Source organism: Trichosurus vulpecula, chromosome 1, assembly GCF_011100635.1.
Source record: "Trichosurus vulpecula isolate mTriVul1 chromosome 1, mTriVul1.pri, whole genome shotgun sequence".
Lineage (NCBI taxonomy): Eukaryota > Metazoa > Chordata > Mammalia > Diprotodontia > Phalangeridae > Trichosurus > Trichosurus vulpecula.
The window spans coordinates 65,537,056-65,555,228 of NC_050573.1; the positions used below are offsets into that span (position 1 = coordinate 65,537,056).

Here is an 18,173-nt window from a genome sequence, read left to right on the forward strand (position 1 = left end):
AAGCAAGGGATTCTGGGGTTCTAAAAATAGCAGTTGAGGGTGGGGACGGGGTCTTCTGGGGAAGAGTTTCTGGTAGGACCAGGGATAAGGGGCCTCCTCTCTGATCACTGCTATATATTCTCCTACAGCCATTCTGGGGCACCAGCTGTGAGCGAGTAGCCCGGTCCTGCCGGGACTTGCCCTGTGCTAATGGGGGTTTGTGCCAGCTGACAGCTCTGGGTCCCCGCTGTACCTGCCCCCAAGGCCTGGCTGGACCCTCCTGCCATCTCCGTACCAACACCAGCTGTTTGGGTACCCCCTGCCGACATGGGGGCACCTGCCGGGTCCTGGCCCAGGCCCCTTTCTTCCGATGCCTGTGCCCACCAGGCTGGGAAGGTACCCACTGTGAGGGCCGGGTTCATGGGGCCCTGCCACCCTTGCTGCCACCCCCTGAGGAGCCACAGTGTCCCAGAGCCAGCTGCCGGGACAAGCGGGGTGACAAATACTGTGACCGGGAGTGTAACTCACCTGCTTGCCAGTGGGACGGAGGTGACTGCTCACTCAGCGTGGATGATCCCTGGCACCAGTGCCAGGCCCTTCAGTGTTGGCGCCTCTTCAACAACAGTCACTGTGACCCGGCCTGCAACACACCGGCCTGCCTCTATGATAACTTTGACTGCCACAGCCAGGAACGTGGCTGCAAGTGAGCTCCTCTGCCCTTTCCAGCTCCTCCATCCTCTCCATGCAAGACTAGTCCAGATTCTGGTCTGCTCTCAATCCCTTTGGTCATCTGCCTGTGTGTCTGTCAGCTACTTCCCTATCCCACCAGTCTACCAGGTCCCTACTCTCTTCCTTCCTTCCTGCTCTATGTAGTGAGCAGGGGATTTTCCCTGCAGGATCCCAGTGTGGGTGCCTAGCTCCCCCTTTCCCCCCATAGACTCCAGGCTTCCTGCTTGGCTTTCTCTGTACAGGGTACCTGGGAATCTGAAGGTTATTTGATGAGTAAGGATTGAATCTTATGGGGTCTCTCCAGCTGGAGGTGATAGAACTTCCAGGATTATCCCTGTTCCTATTGAGAGTACCCACCCCCCTCTAGAACAGAAATAATTCCTGCTTTGATAGCACTTTTAAAAAATATTTATTTATTTTAGTTTTCAACATTCACTTTTATAAGATTTTGAGTTCTAAATTTTCCCCCTCCTTTCCTTTCTCCCTCTCTCCCCAAGACGGCATGTAATCTGACATGGGGTATATATGTACAATTATATTACACATATTTCCACGTTAGTCATGTTGGGAAAGAAGACTCAGAACAAAAAGGAAAAACCACGAGAAAAAAAAAGAGAAAATAGCATGCTTCGGTCTGCATTTGGACTGCAGAGTTCTTTCTCTGGATGTGGATAGCATTTTCCATCATGGGTCTTTTGGAGTTGTGTTAGATCCTTGCATTGCTGAGAAGAGCTAAGTCTGTTTGAGAGCAGTTTTAAGACTTACAGAGTAGAATGCTTTTCTCACCACAGTCCCAGGTGGTGCAGAGGCCACAGGGATTGTCCTCATTTTACAGAGGATGACCTGAGACTTGGAGATGGAGAAATGACTTGTCCAAAGTCACAGAGCTAGTTAGCTCAGAGAAGGAGAGTGGTGAAGAGACTTGGCTCTCTAGCCCCCTCTCCTCCTTAGGCAGTTGCAGAGACAACCTGACAATTTTTTTTTAGGCTTTTGCTTTCTAGGAGGCAGCTAGGTGGTTCAGTGTTTAGAGCGGTGGACTTGGAGTCAGGAAGACTTGAGTTCAGATCTGACCTCAGATGCTCACCAACTGTGTGACCCTGGGTAGATCACTTAACCTTTGCCTTAATCCACTGGTGAAGGAAATGACAAACTACTCCATTAATTTGCTAAGAAAACCCCAAACGGGGTCACAAAGAGTTGGCTACGACTGAACAACAAAAGTTTTCCTTGGTTGACCAGTCTTCTGTTAGGAAGCATCCTCCAGGACTCACAGTAAATGAGCGCCTGCTTTTTTTAGCAGGCCCCCAAGGCCCCCCATTAAGATTACAGAGCCCACCAATCTAAGGTAGAGGGACTGATAGTCTCTGTGGGGGAGAGGCTTATACCAATCTCTGTTCCATAAGGATACTTCTCCTCTAGAGAACTGTTTCTGACCTTATTTCACGTTTTGGGCCTGCGACACCCACACTTCCTTTCTGTTTATTACTAGAGGAAACCCTAACCCAATCATCTCCTTCTCAACATCTTCCTATTTGGCATCAGAGTTGTCAAATATCAAGGAAAACCATCAAATCCCAGTGGCCTCATTTTTATACGTGAGGCTACTGAGGCAGAGAGGGAAAGCCTTGCCCAACGTCATTCAGAGTTAAGAAGGCTTGATTTGCAGCATTCTTGACAGGGGGTTGCCCGGCCTCTCCGTGAAGCCCCTCAGTGACAGGGAACGTGAGGCCCGCTTTCTCCACGGTCTGTCTGCCCCCATCCCTCCCTAGGCCTTGTCTCTTTCCTTCCTCCTTTCTTAGGCCCTTTGCTGGGAGGGAGAGGTGGCTTCCCTGTGGTCAGTTATAGGGGGATCAGACCATGGGCCTGAGGCCCCAGGACCCCTGACTCGGCTCTCCCTGTGCCCTTTATTCTTTCCTCAGTCCTGTTTACGAGAAATACTGCTCAGACCACTTTGCTGACGGCCGCTGCGACCAGGGCTGTAACACAGAGGAGTGTGGCTGGGACGGGCTGGATTGTGCGGGTGCTGTGCCAGAGTTGCTGGCCAAGGGGGTCCTTGTGCTCACGGTGCTGCTGCCCCCGGAGGAGCTCCTTCATTCCAGCGCTGACTTCTTGCAGCGTCTCAGCGCCATCCTGCGCACTGCCCTGCGCTTCCGCCGAGATGCCCACGGCAACCTCATGATCTATCCCTACTATAGGCCTGGTGGACATCCCAGCCGGGAGCTGGCCTCTGAGATCATTGGGTGAGTGACAGGGACCAGCTGGCTGGAGCCCACTGGCTTCCCCTGTTTGAATCGTCCAAATTCTGGTTCTGTCTTTCTGTGGGGGGATGAGTTCCTGATCCTCACGTACTTCCTTATCCACATCCTCACAGCCCCTCAGCTTCTCCCCCTATTTCAACCTTTCCTCACTTAGTGCCTTCTCACACTTCCTTCCTTTCCTTCCCCTCCCTACTTTTTACTCCTTCCTCATCCTTCTTTACTGCTTGTTGCCTCTCATCTCTCTCCTGCTCCCCTTCTTGGAGGTGCCCTCTGTCTCTCATCTCTTCTGTCTTCCAAGAAGGGCTCTCTATTTCTCCATTATCCCTTTCACCTTCGATGCCCACTTACTAAGTGGCTGTTACATATGTAGGTGCTGGTGGTACAAAGATAAAACTGGCAGAGTCCCTGCCCTCCAGGGGCATTCATTCTGCTGGAGGTGGAGAATGGAAAATATTTGTAAATTGATGTCTTCGTGTCAACTAGAAGGAATGTCCCCAGTGGTGGGAGGGCCCCAGGGATCTATGCTTGGCCCTCTGCTGTTTAACATATTTATTTATCAAGGACTTGGAGAAAGGCCCAGATGGCATACTTAGCACATTTACAGATTATGCTAAATGAGGAGGGCTCATTAATACGTGGCATGTGACAGTCATGATCCAAAGGAATCTCAGGAGACCAGAATATTGGGCTTAATCTAGGGAAACGAAACTGAACATGGGTGAATGTGAAGTCTTAGACTTCCGTTCAAAAAATCAACTTCCTCAGGACAAGGTGGCGGACGTGTGGTCAGATCACAGTTCATTTAAAAAAATCTAGGATTTTAGTGAAGCCCATGATTAATATGAGACAGCTGCTAAGAAAGCAGATGCCATTTTCGGCTATGCTGAGAGAAGTTCCATGTCCAGAACCAGGGAGAGTAACAGTCCTGTTCTGCTCAGGAGTGTTGTGTTCAGATGTGGGCATCACAGCGGAAGAAGGACATGGATTAGTAGAAAGGAAGGCAGCACAGTCAAGTGGAAAACACATTGGACCTGGAGTCAAGGCAAATCAATAAGCATTTATTAAAGCACCTACTATGTGCCACACTGTGGTGGGCACCAGACAGTTCTTGCCTTCTAGGAGCTTACATTCTAAACGGGTAGACAACATGCAAACAACTACATGTACTGGATATATGCAGGATAAATAGGAGCTGATCTTGAAGGGAAGGTTTTTAGGGGGATTGGGAAAATCAGGAGGGACTTGGATTCAAATCTCGGCAAATCGTTTCTACAGCTTTTACCACATAGGGATCAAATGAGATCTTGGATGTATTTTTCCAGCCCTGTAGGACATAACAATTAGGGGGTGAGGATCCAGAGGAAGGCAGCCTGGTGGCTGTGCCTTTGATTAGAGAAGAAGAACACTCAGGGAAACCCCGAGGGCAGTCTTTAAGTATTTGAAAGGCTGTCCAGGCCCAGGGAACAGAACTAAGAGCAGCAAGGGGAACCAGAGAGAGAAGCAAATTGTGGTTCAGTGTAAGGGAGTCTTCTTCCCAATTGGCATAATGGCATTTTTATTTGTAATCAGAGGACTCAGGTCCAATTCCTGGTGGTACCTTGGGTGGTATCTACTTCCTCTCTCTCGTCCTCAGTGGTTTTTTCTGTGAAATGAGAAGGTTGGGCTAGAGAGTCTTTAAGGGTTTTTCCAGCTCAAACTCCTCTGATGCTTGGAATTAGAACTCTCCCTAAGTGGAATGGGAGCCTTGGGAGAGGGAGCAGCTTCCCTGTCACTTGGAGGCTTCAGGTTAGAGGTGAATGACTACTTGGGGGTATTGAAGAAGGAATTCCTGGTCGGGTATGTGTTGGCCTTCCTCCTCTGAGATGGAATCTGTGATCCTGCTCTTTACCTCTCCTCTTTCCCCCTATCACCACCCCCACATCTCTGCTCTCCCCACCTCCCCGTTTCCTACCTCTTTCCCCTCTCTTCCCCTCACCCCGCCCCCAATCTGTGCTCTGCCCACCTCCCCTCCTCTCCTCTACTTCTCTCATACTTCACATTACTCTACCATCCTTCCTTCACCTCCACCCCTGGTACACAGTTTTGTCCTGGCCTTTTTTCTCCATCCTGTTGCCCACCTCTTCACTTCCTCACTGCTCGATGCCAACATTCCTCTCCTCCTCCTCTCTCCCCAACCTCACTGCTGTCCCTCTTCTCTGTTCCCAGCTCAATGGTGATGCTGGAAATCGACAACCGCCTGTGCCTCCAGACCCCAGAGAGTAACCACTGCTTCCCGGATGCCCAGAGTGCTGCTGACTACCTGGGGGCCCTGTCTGCTGTGGAGCGGCTGGACTTTCCCTACCCTCTCAGGGCTGTTCGGGGTGAGGCATGGCGGGGTGGTGACGCGGAGAGAAGGCAGGCTGGCCGTGGGTGGGGAGCCATGATGGGGCAGCAGATGAGAGCGTTTTCCCCTGTCTCTAGGTGAACCCCTGCAGCCCCCCGAGTCCAGCTTACGGCTGCTCCCACTGCTCGTGGTCGGAGCCGTCATTCTTGTCACCTTGGGTCTGGGTGTCCTGGTTGCCCGGAGGAAGCGTGAGCACAGCACCCTGTGGTTCCCTGAGGGCTTCTCGCTCAACAAAGAGTCAGCTGGGGCCAATAAGGGCCGGCGGGAGCCCGTGGGCCAGGATGCGCTGGGCATGAAGTGAGAGCCTTGGCCTCCCCCTGGCCTTCTCTCCTCTGACCACTCTTGTTTCCCTGTCTCCTCCTTCCCAGTTCCATCTTCTATGACAGCCTCTTTCTCCCTTTCATCTTCCTCCTCATCTCCTGTGACCTTATGGCCTCTTAACCCTGTCTCTTGAGACTCCCACCTCATTCCCATCTTCTATGACACACACCTTGTGTACCCCTATCTTCTGTGACCCTGTGGTTTACAAGTCTCATCCTCTGATCTGATCCAAAACCACCATCCTCTCCCAGCGTGGGTACCCTGACATCTACCCAGTATGTTTATCTCCCTTGGGGCCCCCAGCGCTTTCCCTCGTGGACCACCTTGATTGTTCTGTAGGAACATGACCAAAGGAGAGAGCCTGATGGGAGAGCCTTCTGAAGACTGGATGGATACAGAGTGCCCTGAGGCCAAGAGACTGAAGGTGCTGACTCTTTCCCAGCCCTGCCCACCCCCATCCTTTCCCCCACCTCCACTCTTCAAGCTCACAGTCACATGTCTGTCTGCTCTTTAGCAAATTCCCCAGGCCTGCCCCAGACTCACTTTAGCCCTACACCTAGCTTCTCTGAGGCTTCATCCCTAACATTGTTACCTCCAGAGGTACACAGCTTGTCTGGGCTTTTCTTACTATTTACACAGACATTTTAGCTTTATGTAAATTTGCATTATACAAATTCAACTTTAGGTAAAGAATTCTGAAAGAAATCTGCACTTTATATAGTACTGTGCTCTATCTGCTTCTGCCCCTTGGATTGGAGCTCCACAGCCCCTCCCCTACCCCCCCCCCCCCCCCCCCCCAGCCAAAAAAACTCAAGTAAAAGCAGAAGAATGGATGCATGGAGAGATTGCCACCACTGGATTGGGGCTTGGCTTGACACCTCTGCTCTGAGAGAGGAGACCTTTGACCTGCCCTGTCCACCCACATGTCCATTCCCCTGTCTGTCCCCTTCTCCCACATATTGGCCATCCTGTCCTGTCTGTGTCTGGCCCAGCCCCTATGTGGCTGGCCATGGCCCCTGTGTATTCCTCCTGCTGCTCCTGCTTCTGTCCCCAGCCCCCATATGTCCTTGAGCTATGTGTGGGGCCCCCTTCCTCCTTGGGCCTGAAGCCCCTGTCCTGCCTGCTTCCTTCCCTCCCTTCCCCAAGTCCGCTGGCAAATATGTATTACATAAAAATCGCTTTACTTGGAGGTCTATGGAACGGTCTGCTTACGTAAAGTGAGAACAGTCTGTTCGCTCCAAGGGAACAGGGGCCACGCAAAGGGAGAGAATCCCAAGGGCTTGAGTCTCTAAGATGTCCTTGGGCAGCTGAGTGAATTCTGTGAGGGCTGCCTATACCTGATTCATTGGGCATCTGGTAATAGTGAGGCCTAGGCTGTTAGCTAGGGGATAGACATGGCTCAGTCCCCACTGCTTTCCTCTCTTTGCTCCCACTTTGTCATCTTTTTAATCTCCCTCTCCTCCAGTTCTGGCTGCCTCCATTAGCTCTTGGCAAGGGCTACTGGTAAGGCTTGAACTATCTGAGCCTCAAGTTCTGCTTCCCTGCTTTGACTCTAGGTCTTTATTTACCTTCTTCTCTGCCCTGTTGGGACTCCTTGAACTTCTGGAGGAGAAAAGGGGATGCCTCTCTGGGCCTCACAGGTTACTTCTTTGGCTTCAGGTTACCCAGTGTTTTCCTCCTTCCTCATCCTTGGTATTTCCCTGGGTTTTTGGCCTCAAGAAACCTGATTCTTTCCACATTCTGGTTTTCTTTTGGTCTTAGCACGGGCTCTGCCCCTTGCTGGCATACCCACGCTGTGTCTGAATCCTGCCTACACATGGCTGCTGAAGATTCTGTGTCTTGGCTCCCCATTGCTCTCGGATGATGTCTAGGCCTAGTCTCTAGTTTGTGTGAGACTAACCTAGGGAAGGAGCAATGGGGAAGGGGTTGGATCTTATATTTTCCTGAGAAGTAAGGCAGATCTTAATAATCCATGCATTTCCAGGGTGGAATGAACTACCCTGGGAAGTAGCGGGTTCCCTGTTCCTGGAGATCTTCCAGCAGAAACTGGATGACCTCTTGGAGGGAAATGTTGGAAAGAAGCTGCTTCATCTGTAGGCATCAGATTAGATCTCTGAGTTCTCTCCCTCGGGACCTTCTGTGGTTCTTTGACATGGAACTCAGCCCTTGGACTGATTCATCCCTTGTCCTGTTACTTCCAAAAGAACACACACAGCCTGGCCGGCATTTTCCGACCACTTATTATGTGTCTCCAGGGACATGTAGGGGGAGAGATTTTCCTGACATCTACGACACAGAACACCAGATTTGAAGTTAGATTCAGGGTCAAATTCTGCTACAGAAACATCCTAACTGTATGACCCTGGGCAAGATATTTACTCTCTTTAAGCAATGAAGAAAGGATGATGGCTGTTGCATCAGAGGACCTGGGTTTCTGGGTTTGAATCCTGACTCTACTAATTATTACCTGCATGCCTTCTGAATGCCTTAGTTTCCTCTTGGATGAGAAGGTCCCTTCCACTTCTAAGTCTCTGATTTTGATAGGATTCTTGGAAGGGCCTAGCTCTTACTTAATAGCCCATGTTTACATAGAACTTTAAGGTTTGCAGAGTTCTTTATATGTATAATCTCATTTGGTCCTCATACCAACCCTGGGTGGAAGGTGGTATTATGGTCACCCTCATCTTACTTCTGGGGAGACTGAGGTTGAGGGAGGTTAAATTCGGATCTTCCTGCCTCCAAGGCTAGCAGTCACCAAGCCACCCAGCAGCCTCCTATGATAGCTGTTCTTGGCCTCGCCTTTGGCTTCTAGAGCCAGGAGGCCCCCCATGGCCACCTTGGAGCCTTCCTTTAGACCCCGACTCTTCCTTTTCTCTGAGGGCAGGGATTCTTCACCTTGTTTATGTCCTGGCTCCCTTTGGCCGTCATTCTGCTGAAAGCCACAGGCCCCTTTTCATAGGCACGTTTTTAAGTGGGTACAGTGAAGTAGGCACTGCTCCTTGCTCAGCCCTTCCTTCTTTGTTTATAGGTAGAGGAGCCTGGGACTGGGGCTGAGGACCCCGTGGACTGCCGCCAGTGGACTCAACACCATCTTGTTGCTGCTGACATCCGTGTGCCCCCAGCCATGGCACTAACCCCACCCCAGGGGGACCTCGATGCTGATGGCATGGATGTCAATGTGCGAGGTCCAGGTTGGCATCGAGCCAAGCTTGCCCCTCCTTGAGCCTCCCTCCCTTGTCACTGCCTTCCCAATCTAGCCCTCCTCCCAGACTTCTCCCATTCTGAGGCTCCAATTGGTGGGTCTGAAAGTGTGGTGAGGGTCTTTGGGGAAAGGAGAGGTGGGGTTTATCCTTGTGCAGCTGTTGCATCCAAGAGGAGCCAAGTATGAGGGAAGGGGGCTGCCTTATGCCTCCCAGCTAGACTCCCCAGTAATACATGAGGTGGGAGAGAAGGGTATGGGAGGGTTTTCTGGTAGAACCAGACTCCCTGTATCTGTTTATGGGGAAAGGAATGGAGAGTATATTCTCCAGGCTTAGGTTGTGTGTGTGTGTGTGTAGACAAGGAGAAGGGGGTTAGGAGTGTTGTATTGGGGAAAGAAGGGAGTTGGGTGTGTCTCCCAGGGCTCAGGCTCCTGACCCCTGGCTCAGGGACGGACCCCTCTTTCCCCTAGATGGCTTTACCCCTCTGATGTTGGCCTCATTCTGTGGGGGAGCACTTGAGCCGGTGCTGGTGGATGCCGAGGAGGCTGAAGATACCCCAGCCAATATCATCTCAGATCTGATCTGCCAGGGGGCTCAGCTTGGCGCTCAGACAGATAGGACAGGAGAGACTGCCCTGCACCTGGCTGCTCGCTATGCCCGCGCCGATGCTGCTAAGCGCCTGCTGGATGCTGGTGCTGACACCAATGCCCAGGACCACACAGGCCGTACTCCCCTGCACACAGCAGTTACTGCTGATGCCCAGGGTGTCTTCCAGGTGGGCTAGGGCCTCAGAGTAGGGGCATGCTTGGGTACACAGAAGGGGGAGGTATCCTGAGAATTCCCTAGAGCTTGACTCTGACTGACCCATCTGGTGTTCCAGATCCTAATCCGAAACCGTTCCACGGACCTGGATGCCCGTATGGCGGATGGCTCAACAGCATTGATCCTGGCTGCCCGGCTGGCTGTCGAGGGCATGGTGGAGGAGCTTATTGCCTGCCATGCTGATGTCAATGCTGTGGATGAACTGGGTATTGCTGGGCCCTGGGGGAGGAGGGTGGGGTGGGGACTGTAGAGAAAAGGAAGAAAATATGAGATGTGCCTTTAGGGTCTCTAAAACAAGCCGAGGTCCACACACAAGAGACTGAAATGTTCTTAGAGGTTCTTAGTGCATTCCCTTCATTTTTCCTGATGAGAGAATTTGGGCCAATAGAAGTTAAGTGACGTAGCCAACTGTCACTTTGACTCCAAATCCAGTCATCTTTCCACTGTATCTTATAGCCTCAGGGGATCTCAGAAGCAGAGATAGCTAACCTTTCTTTATATCTAGTCATCTTTCTCTACCTACCTATTATCTATCTAAATATCTATATTTATCTATAGCTGTCTCCCTACCTCGGCATCTTTCTACCTATTATCTATGTAAACATTTATCTGTTGTCTATAGATTTCTCATATCTGTCTGCCTCTCTGTCTGGCCCTTCATTTGTCTGCCTAGTTGTCTATTGTCCAAACTCTGCCTGAGTATGAACTCATTCTACCGCAGAGCTGTCAAACTTGTTGGCTGCCTGTGGCTTGCGATGCTGAGTCTGGCCAGAGCCAGATTAAAATATCATTGGGAAATATTTAACAAAATAAATAAAAATACAGTGAAATACAGATAACATTACATTTTCAAACTAAGGCATTATGTGGCCCGCAGGGATCCTTGTGGCCAGGGTTTGGTGGCCCCATTGCTATTTGCGTTTGACATTACTGTTCTACCACACGTGTCATCAGATTCCACTAGAATCCTCTTAGAGGGATCCACTGCTCATTAGGGCAGCCCGTCCTGTTTGAGGTTGGCTGAATCTGTTAGGAAATTTTTCCTTACATCAAGCCCCTGTTACTCCACATTCTGCCCCCTGGGACGGAGCAGAACCAGGCTTATTCCTCTTCTACACTACAGACCTTCTGATGTTTTGGACAGCTGATATCCTTCCTTAAGTCTTTCTTTTCCCCAGGTGCTTTGATGGATTCTTGTAGGGCCAGTTCTTGGGGTCCCTCACCATCCTAGCACACATCCTCAGGGATGGATGATGTGAGTAGGTTTTTCTCAAGTTGAGGTCTGCTGTGTCTAAAGTATATCCCTTTGTGCAGTCACATTAGCCTTGAGAGCTCCTCCTTTTCTTCCTCATCCCAATCATTTTTCTTTGTGCCCTCAGAATTTCATTCTTGAGGGCTTCTCATCCCTCTTAGGACAGCTTCACCTTAGAATCTTGAGCCATTGAATTTATCCATCCATCCATTCAGCAAGCAGTTAGCACTTGCTACATGCCAGACCCTTTTGTTGGGTAAGAGGGAGATGAAATCCAAAACCAAAGGGTTCCTTCCCCTTCTCTGAAGCTACTGGAGTCCCAGTGTAGGTTTGTGTTAGAAGAGAGTTGCCCTCCTTTTTTAGGAGGCACAAGCTGGTGTTGTTATATAAAGTGAAGTGGTGACTTGTCCCCAAGGTTCCCATCACCCATCTCCTACTTTACAAGGCGGTTCCTTCTTGTTGCTTAGAATCGATCCCCTTGTTTCTCCCTCTACCTTTTGAAGAGCAAAACGATCATTAAGGAAAGTCACAAATGCATCAGCTGATCTGGTTTGGTGAAGGAAAGTCCTCAGATGAGTTTAGAGTCTGCTGTATTACAGTGTCATGCCTCACTGCGAGATTCATGATTTATCTTCAGATTGCATCTAAATCTTCCTTCTGTTTAGGTGGGCTATAGCCTACTTCCATAGAAATATTGGGGCTGCTTCTCCATTCATTGATCCTTGCCCAGACATTCTCTACTTGGGAGTCCACACATTAATTCCCCAACTTAGGTTCTGAGATTTCCTCACATAAGTTTTTTTCAGGAGGGACTGTGATTTCTTTGGTGTAAGGAATTCCCCATGAGGAAACTCCTACCAGTGCATATCATCAATCAGGCATCTGCTCTGAAACTTTTTTTTTAAAGAAAGTTGAGCCTTAGAAAGTTGTCCAGGTAGGAGCAGCGAGGTGTATAGAGCCCCTGGAGTCAGATTGCCCCCCACCCCCCCGGCCCTAAAAAAGTTGTCCAGGGCAACAGGAAGTTAGATAACTTACTTAATTGGCTTTTGAATAGCCAATGGGTGTCCGAGGTAGGGTTTGAACTCAGGATTTCCTACCTTGGAGGCCAGCTCCATCCAGCATGTGACACTGATTCTCCATATGACTAAATCTTAACATACCATCCTATTCCACTGCCCAGTTTTATTTTGTCTCTTTAATGATGTTGATCTTTCCAGAGAAGAATTCCGGTCCTGAATCACATCTTACTAGGCCTCATTGATCCAGCCCTGAATCACATCTTACTAGGCCTCATTGATCCAGTCCTGAATCACATCTTACTAGGCCTCATTGATCCAGCCCTGAATCACATCTTACTAGGCCTCATTGATCCGGCCCTGAATCACATCTTACTAGGCCTCATTAATTGCCATGAAGTTAAACTTTCCTCCTTGGTTTTTTATCTCTAGTTCATCCCTATATCACCCTCACTTTGTGAATTTGTCCAGACCTAGCCAAGACTTGGGGCTTTTTTGCAGGCTCTCTTTGGATGGTGTTTCTGAAGGCTGTCATTGCTGTCGCACCTGTATTTAATATGTGTTTTCAGGTCACAGCCTCTCTTCACCTGGTCCCAAGGACCTTTCACCTGGGTTCTCAACCTGACTTGCAATGACCTTTGCATTCTTTGCTTTGCTTTTCTTGGGGTCTCTCTGGCTTTAGCCTCTGAAAGTCTCTCCTGATTCCAAGCCCACTTTCCTCCTTGCTGTTTAGCTGGCCTGAAGCTATGATTATGTTCTTGACTTTCTTTACCTGATCTGAACACTAGGCATACCTTCCCCAGTTGGCCATTCCCCAGGGAGTCTCCATGGCAGGCATTGGTTGCCACTCAGCCTCCAGTCAGGTTTCTTTCTTTTTTTTTTTTTTTTTTTTTGCAGGGAGGAAGGCAGGGCAATTGGGGTTAAGTAACTTGCCCAGGGTAAATGTGTCAAGTGTCTGAGGCTGAATTTGAACTCAGGTACTCCTGACTCCAGGGCCACTGTGCCACCTGGCCACCTCCAGTCAGGTTTCTTTAATGGCCAGAGACAGACTTTTGAATGTTCCCATTCCCAAGTCTCTGCACTCGAAAAGTTCCTGTCTTTAAAAAATCTCCCTGGCCCTTGGCTCCTTGGCCATGGAGAGGGGACTTAGTAACTTAGAGTAGGGTAACTTAGGGTAACTTAGAAACGTGACCTATTGGTCTGTTCATGCTTCTTTGAGAGGCAGCTGGGTGCTACAGTGGACAGAATGATTGACCAGCAGTTGGGAATATCTGAGTTCAAATCCAGCTTCTGGCATTTACTAGCTCTGTGACTCTGGGCAGGTCACTTAACCTGTCTCTGAACCTGTTTCCTCATCTATAAGATGTGGAGAACAGTAGCATCTCCTCCCTAGGGTCGTTGTGGGGATCAAATGAGATAACATTTATAAAGCCCCTTGTGAGCCCTAGCTCACTGTGCGAATGTGAATGGTATTTTTTCTGCAGATGTCTCTGAGAGCTCATGCACCCCTGGGCCCTCAATGGTCTTCCACCATCCTCTTGCTAAAGCTTTGCAGTGTATATACACACGTACTATATATATATATATATATGTGTGTGTGTGTGTGTGTGTGTGTGTATAAAACATATAAATATTAATATAGTATTAAACATACCAGTTATTCTGAACTTAGATTTCCTTGGCATAAGTTAAAATGGGATTTCTTTCCAAGGAAAAATATTTATAATTTTGAGGGTTCTTTTTTTTTTAGTCCAGTTCTGCCTGTGATTTCACTGATGTCACGAACTTCCAGTAAAGAAATTCCTTCTGCCAGTGAATATGGACAGTTGTTCTATGTGTCTTAAGGAGTTCCCTGGGACACCAAGAGTTTAAGTGACTTGCCCAGGGTCTCTGAGGCAGGACTTGAACCCAGGACTTCCTGACTCTGAGGCAGCCACTAGCTGCATCGGTATATTTAGCACCAAGCATAGGCTGTGCCCAGCTTTTATACAACTGATTCAACAAATATTTATTAAGCACTTAGCTGCAGAGCTCAGTGCTTAGTGCTAAGGAAGGAAGAAACAAACATTTAAATAAGCACAGGAGAAAGGACAATCTATATTCAGACCAGTGCAGTACATGAAAATGACTCAAAATTCCCCGAGTGTGTGTGTGTCGGGGAGCTCTACCCTGACAGAGACTTTTACTTGTGTTTACAAGCTCTCTTCATTCTGGAGTGTGCACGCATGTGGGCACAACCCCTCCCCTTTCTTCCCTAGTCAGGTCTGTTTTGGGGTCCTGACCCCCACCCCACCCCTCTCTAACACACACACACACACACACACACACACACACACACACACACACACCCCCATTCAGGGCTTCCCCACAGCCCTCAGACACATCAGATCTATTGCAGGGCCCTGACCTCACCCCCATCCCTCCCCTCTCTATTACACACACATGAGCGCACACGCGCACAGACACAGACACACCAACTCGTATATCCAGGTCTGTGGAGGGCTTTTCCCCCCTCCCCTAAATACATCAGGTCTGGAGGTCAGACCTTAGGTGTCCCGTCAGCCCGTTGCTAGCATACTGGCCTTGGGGTTTGCTTAATCTCTGATTCTGTGCTCTCAGGTAAATCTGCCCTGCATTGGGCTGCAGCTGTCAACAATGTGGAAGCCACCATGGCCCTCCTCAAGAATGGGGCCAACAAAGACATGCAGGACAGCAAGGTGAGGCCCCTCGCCCACAGTCAGCCTCCTGTGTCTCTGTCCTCTTTCTCTGCTCTCTCTCCTCCTGTTAATCTTCCCCCTTTGGCTCCTTTTCTCTCTTTCTTCCTTCCCTTCCTCCTAGACTCCTTCCGGTTCCCTCCCACTCCCATCAGCTCCCAGCTCTGATCCTCATGACTCGTACCCCACTGCCTCTAGGAGGAGACACCCCTGTTCCTAGCAGCCCGGGAGGGCAGCTATGAGGCGGCCAAGGTGCTCTTGGACCACTTTGCCAACCGGGAGATCACGGATCACCTGGACCGACTGCCCCGAGATGTAGCCCATGAGCGGCTACACCAGGACATCGTCCGCTTGCTGGAGGAACACAACACAGCTCGAAGTCCTCCAGGTGCCCATGGGCTGGCCCCGCTGCTCTGTCCACCGGGCACTTTCCTGCCTGGCCTCAAGCCCACGCCTTCAGGGAGTGGCAACAAGAAGAGCCGGCGGCCCCCAGGAAAGGGTGGCCCGGGGTCCAGCGGGACCAAGGGTCGTACCAAGAAGCTCACACTTGCCTGCCCGGGCCCTTTGCTAGAAAGCTCTGTGACACTGTCACCTGTAGACTCTCTGGACTCACCACGGCCTTTTGGTGGGACTCCTGCTTCCCCTGGGAGCTTTCCCTTGGATGGGCCCTATGCAGCCACTGTGTCACTGGCTCAGCTGGGTGGGACAGGGAGGGGTGCACTGGGACGGCCCCCAGGAGGCTGTGTGGTGAACTTAGGCCTGGTGAGCCCTGTGGCGGTGCCTTTTGACTGGGCCCGCCTACCCCCGCCAGCCCCTGGGACCACCCACCCTAGCTTGGCTCCGCCAGGCCCTTCTTTCTTATTGCCTGGGCCCCTGCCACTGGCCCCAGGCCCCCAGATCTTGGTGCCTGGGACCCCTGTCTCTCCCAAGGAGCCCCCACCCCAATACTTCCCACCAGGTGGAACAGCTGAGGAGTACCCACCACCTGCTGGTCCTGTGCCTCCTGCTCGAGGCAGCCCCTCGAAACACTTCCTGCGGGTGCCCAGTGAGCACCCCTACCTTACTCCATCCCCGGAGTCTCCTGAACTGTGGGCCAGCCCTTCCCCCCGCTCGCTCTCAGACTGGTCTGACTCCACACCCAGCCCTGCCACTGGGGCTCTGTTGACACCCCATCCTGTCCCTGGCCCCCTGCCCCAGGGCCAGGGCCAGGGCCAGACTCAGACTCAGCTGGGTCCCCGGCCTGACCCAGCCCCCAAAAGGCAAGTGTTGGCCTGAGACAGCTCCCTGACCCCGGGCTCTGCCAGGCTAAGACCCAGGTAGGGTTCCTGGGCTCTGGGGAGACAGGGCATAGGGCCCTCCCCTGGGTCTCCTATCCCTCTACTGCCATCTTTCCCTCATGTTTTTTTCTCACTCACTCTTTCTCTCTCTGACCCCATACACTCTTCCCTCTCTTTGCCTTCTCCCCAGGCTTCCATTTTCTGTCTCTGACATTAGTGGTTTTTTTTTTTTTTTTTTACATTTTGTATAGAACCAAATACATTTAAACAAACTTATTATTATATCTATATATATTTTTTTTTACAAAATATATATATGGAGAAGGTCCCTACCTTTCCGTTACCTACCCCCGCCCCCAGCTGCACTCCCCCAAAAGGGGGCCAGGCTAAAGCCCCCCACCCCCTGCCCTCCCATCAGTGCCCCCGTGGGGCTGACCCTGTCGGCCTATAGGCCGCACCAGATCCCGTGTACCGAGTACACCATTGTGACCATGTCTCCCGTGGTGCCTGTGGCCATGTTTGTGAGCCCCTGTATTGGGGGTAGGGAGGACAACAGTGGCACCTGAATTGGAAATGTTCCCTACTTCACTGCATTCCAGATGTAACTTATTTTGTGGCATTGCTTGGGAAGGGACCATGTCCATTTCCCTGAGCTTTAGAGGGAAACGTTGGCCTACTTGCTCTGTTTCCTTTCCCCTTATAGATTTGGGGTAGGTGTGGGTCATTGTTCCCCCCAAAATCTGTACATTTCACTAAAGTCTTTATGTAAATATGGGGGTAGAGGGTCTCCCCAGCCCCTTGCACTGCCCAGGGCTCCCCTGGCCTCTGTATCAGAAATAGACGGATTTTAGGCTATTTTTGTAATGTGTCCCATCCTGCACTGCCTTTGGAGCCCAGGCTCCTCTCTTCCCCTCCCCCATTGTACAGACCCTTGACCTTTTGCCACCATCTAATAAAAGTGTAGTTATCACCAAAATGTCAACTGCTTTGTATTTATGTGTGTGTTGGTTGGGGGGAGGGGAGGCTGCTCCCAGAACAGCTTAGTTCAGTCTTCTAAAGACTTTAGTCTTCTTTAGGCCTGAGTTTAGTCTTCAAAAATTAGAGCTGTTACTAAGAATTTTGATACCTGGGTGAATTCGGTCGAAGGGAGCAGAAAATCCCCAAGGCAGCTGCTGAAGACACCAGCGCATACTGCCATCACTGCTGATCCCTGGGGGTCCTCAGGTCCAGTTGTGCAAAGGTGACCTGGAGTCAGGCCAGGTAGTAGCAATGGGGTAGTCACTTGCTGTCGGTGTGGGGGCGGCGGGGGGGGGGCGGAGGAAGAGTCCCTTACCCTGCCCCACCCCCATGGGGACAGTGTCCTGATTGCCTGGTCCTGGTCAAAGCTCTGTTATTAACCAAAGCTATGGAAGAGAAAGAGCTGGTACAAATGAAGAAACTGAACTTGTTTGGAGACGTGGATTTGAGCTGTAGCTGCGCTGATTTTGGGCTGTGGAATTCTGGGTAAACCACTTCCTTTCTCTGGGCCACATTTTCCTCAGTTTATTAGCCCTCAGGGCCATTGTGAGCAAAGCGATTTGTAAATTCGTAAGTGTGCTGTAGAAATGTGAATAGGCTAGAGGTGGAGGTTTTGGAGGATCCTTATAGTTCTGAACTTGTCTTGGGACTACAGTGAAGAACCATTTGCTGGAAAGTGGGGAGGGGTGGAGGAATTGGGGTGGGGGGGAGGGGACAATGGGGTGGGGAGAAGGACATTTGTATTTTAGTCCCGAAATCTTCAGTTCTTCAAAGATCTGTGGATACTTCCTCCGTGACTTGGTAGGCTATCTTTGACAGCTGCTGTGGCCCAACAGTCATCACCTGGTGTCCAGCCTAGTGATGAACTTCGGTGTGTTTGGCCAGGCTGGTCTTTAGATGGTAGACCTACACATAGGCCCTAGGGCTATACCTTAGACCTTTCCAGCTTGACAGGTTCCATTCTGGCTTGTCTTCTGACCTCATCCATGTTGTGTTTCAAGTCTTCTTACTTTTATCTTCTTCATCTCTTCCATTTACTTCCTTCTCTGAGTTTACTTTGCCTCTGTCCACTCATCTGGATTTTTGCAATGATCAATCAAGTAGTATTTATTAAGTACCTGCTATATGCTAAGTTCTGGGGATACAAAAAAAGGCAAAAAACAGTCCCTTACCCTCACAGTCTAATGGGGGAGATAACATGTGAA

At 50.4% G+C, this 18,173-nt stretch overlaps 1 protein-coding gene across 1 annotated transcript in view; it reads left to right on the plus strand.

Moving 5' to 3' along the window:
* The window catches only part of NOTCH3 (notch receptor 3), a 30,768-nt gene extending 13,855 nt beyond the window's left edge, over positions 1–16,913 (plus strand). The window contains exons 23-32 of the mRNA XM_036736419.1: positions 129–682; positions 2,628–2,948; positions 5,172–5,326; positions 5,427–5,646; positions 6,010–6,094; positions 8,699–8,861; positions 9,341–9,645; positions 9,751–9,898; positions 14,580–14,677; positions 14,873–16,913. Coding sequence (XP_036592314.1) covers positions 129–682; positions 2,628–2,948; positions 5,172–5,326; positions 5,427–5,646; positions 6,010–6,094; positions 8,699–8,861; positions 9,341–9,645; positions 9,751–9,898; positions 14,580–14,677; positions 14,873–15,949 — 3,126 coding nt within the window. The 3' untranslated portion in view covers positions 15,950–16,913. The remainder of the gene's footprint in view (positions 1–128; positions 683–2,627; positions 2,949–5,171; positions 5,327–5,426; positions 5,647–6,009; positions 6,095–8,698; positions 8,862–9,340; positions 9,646–9,750; positions 9,899–14,579; positions 14,678–14,872) is intronic.
* Positions 16,914–18,173: the final 1,260 nt, after the last annotated feature.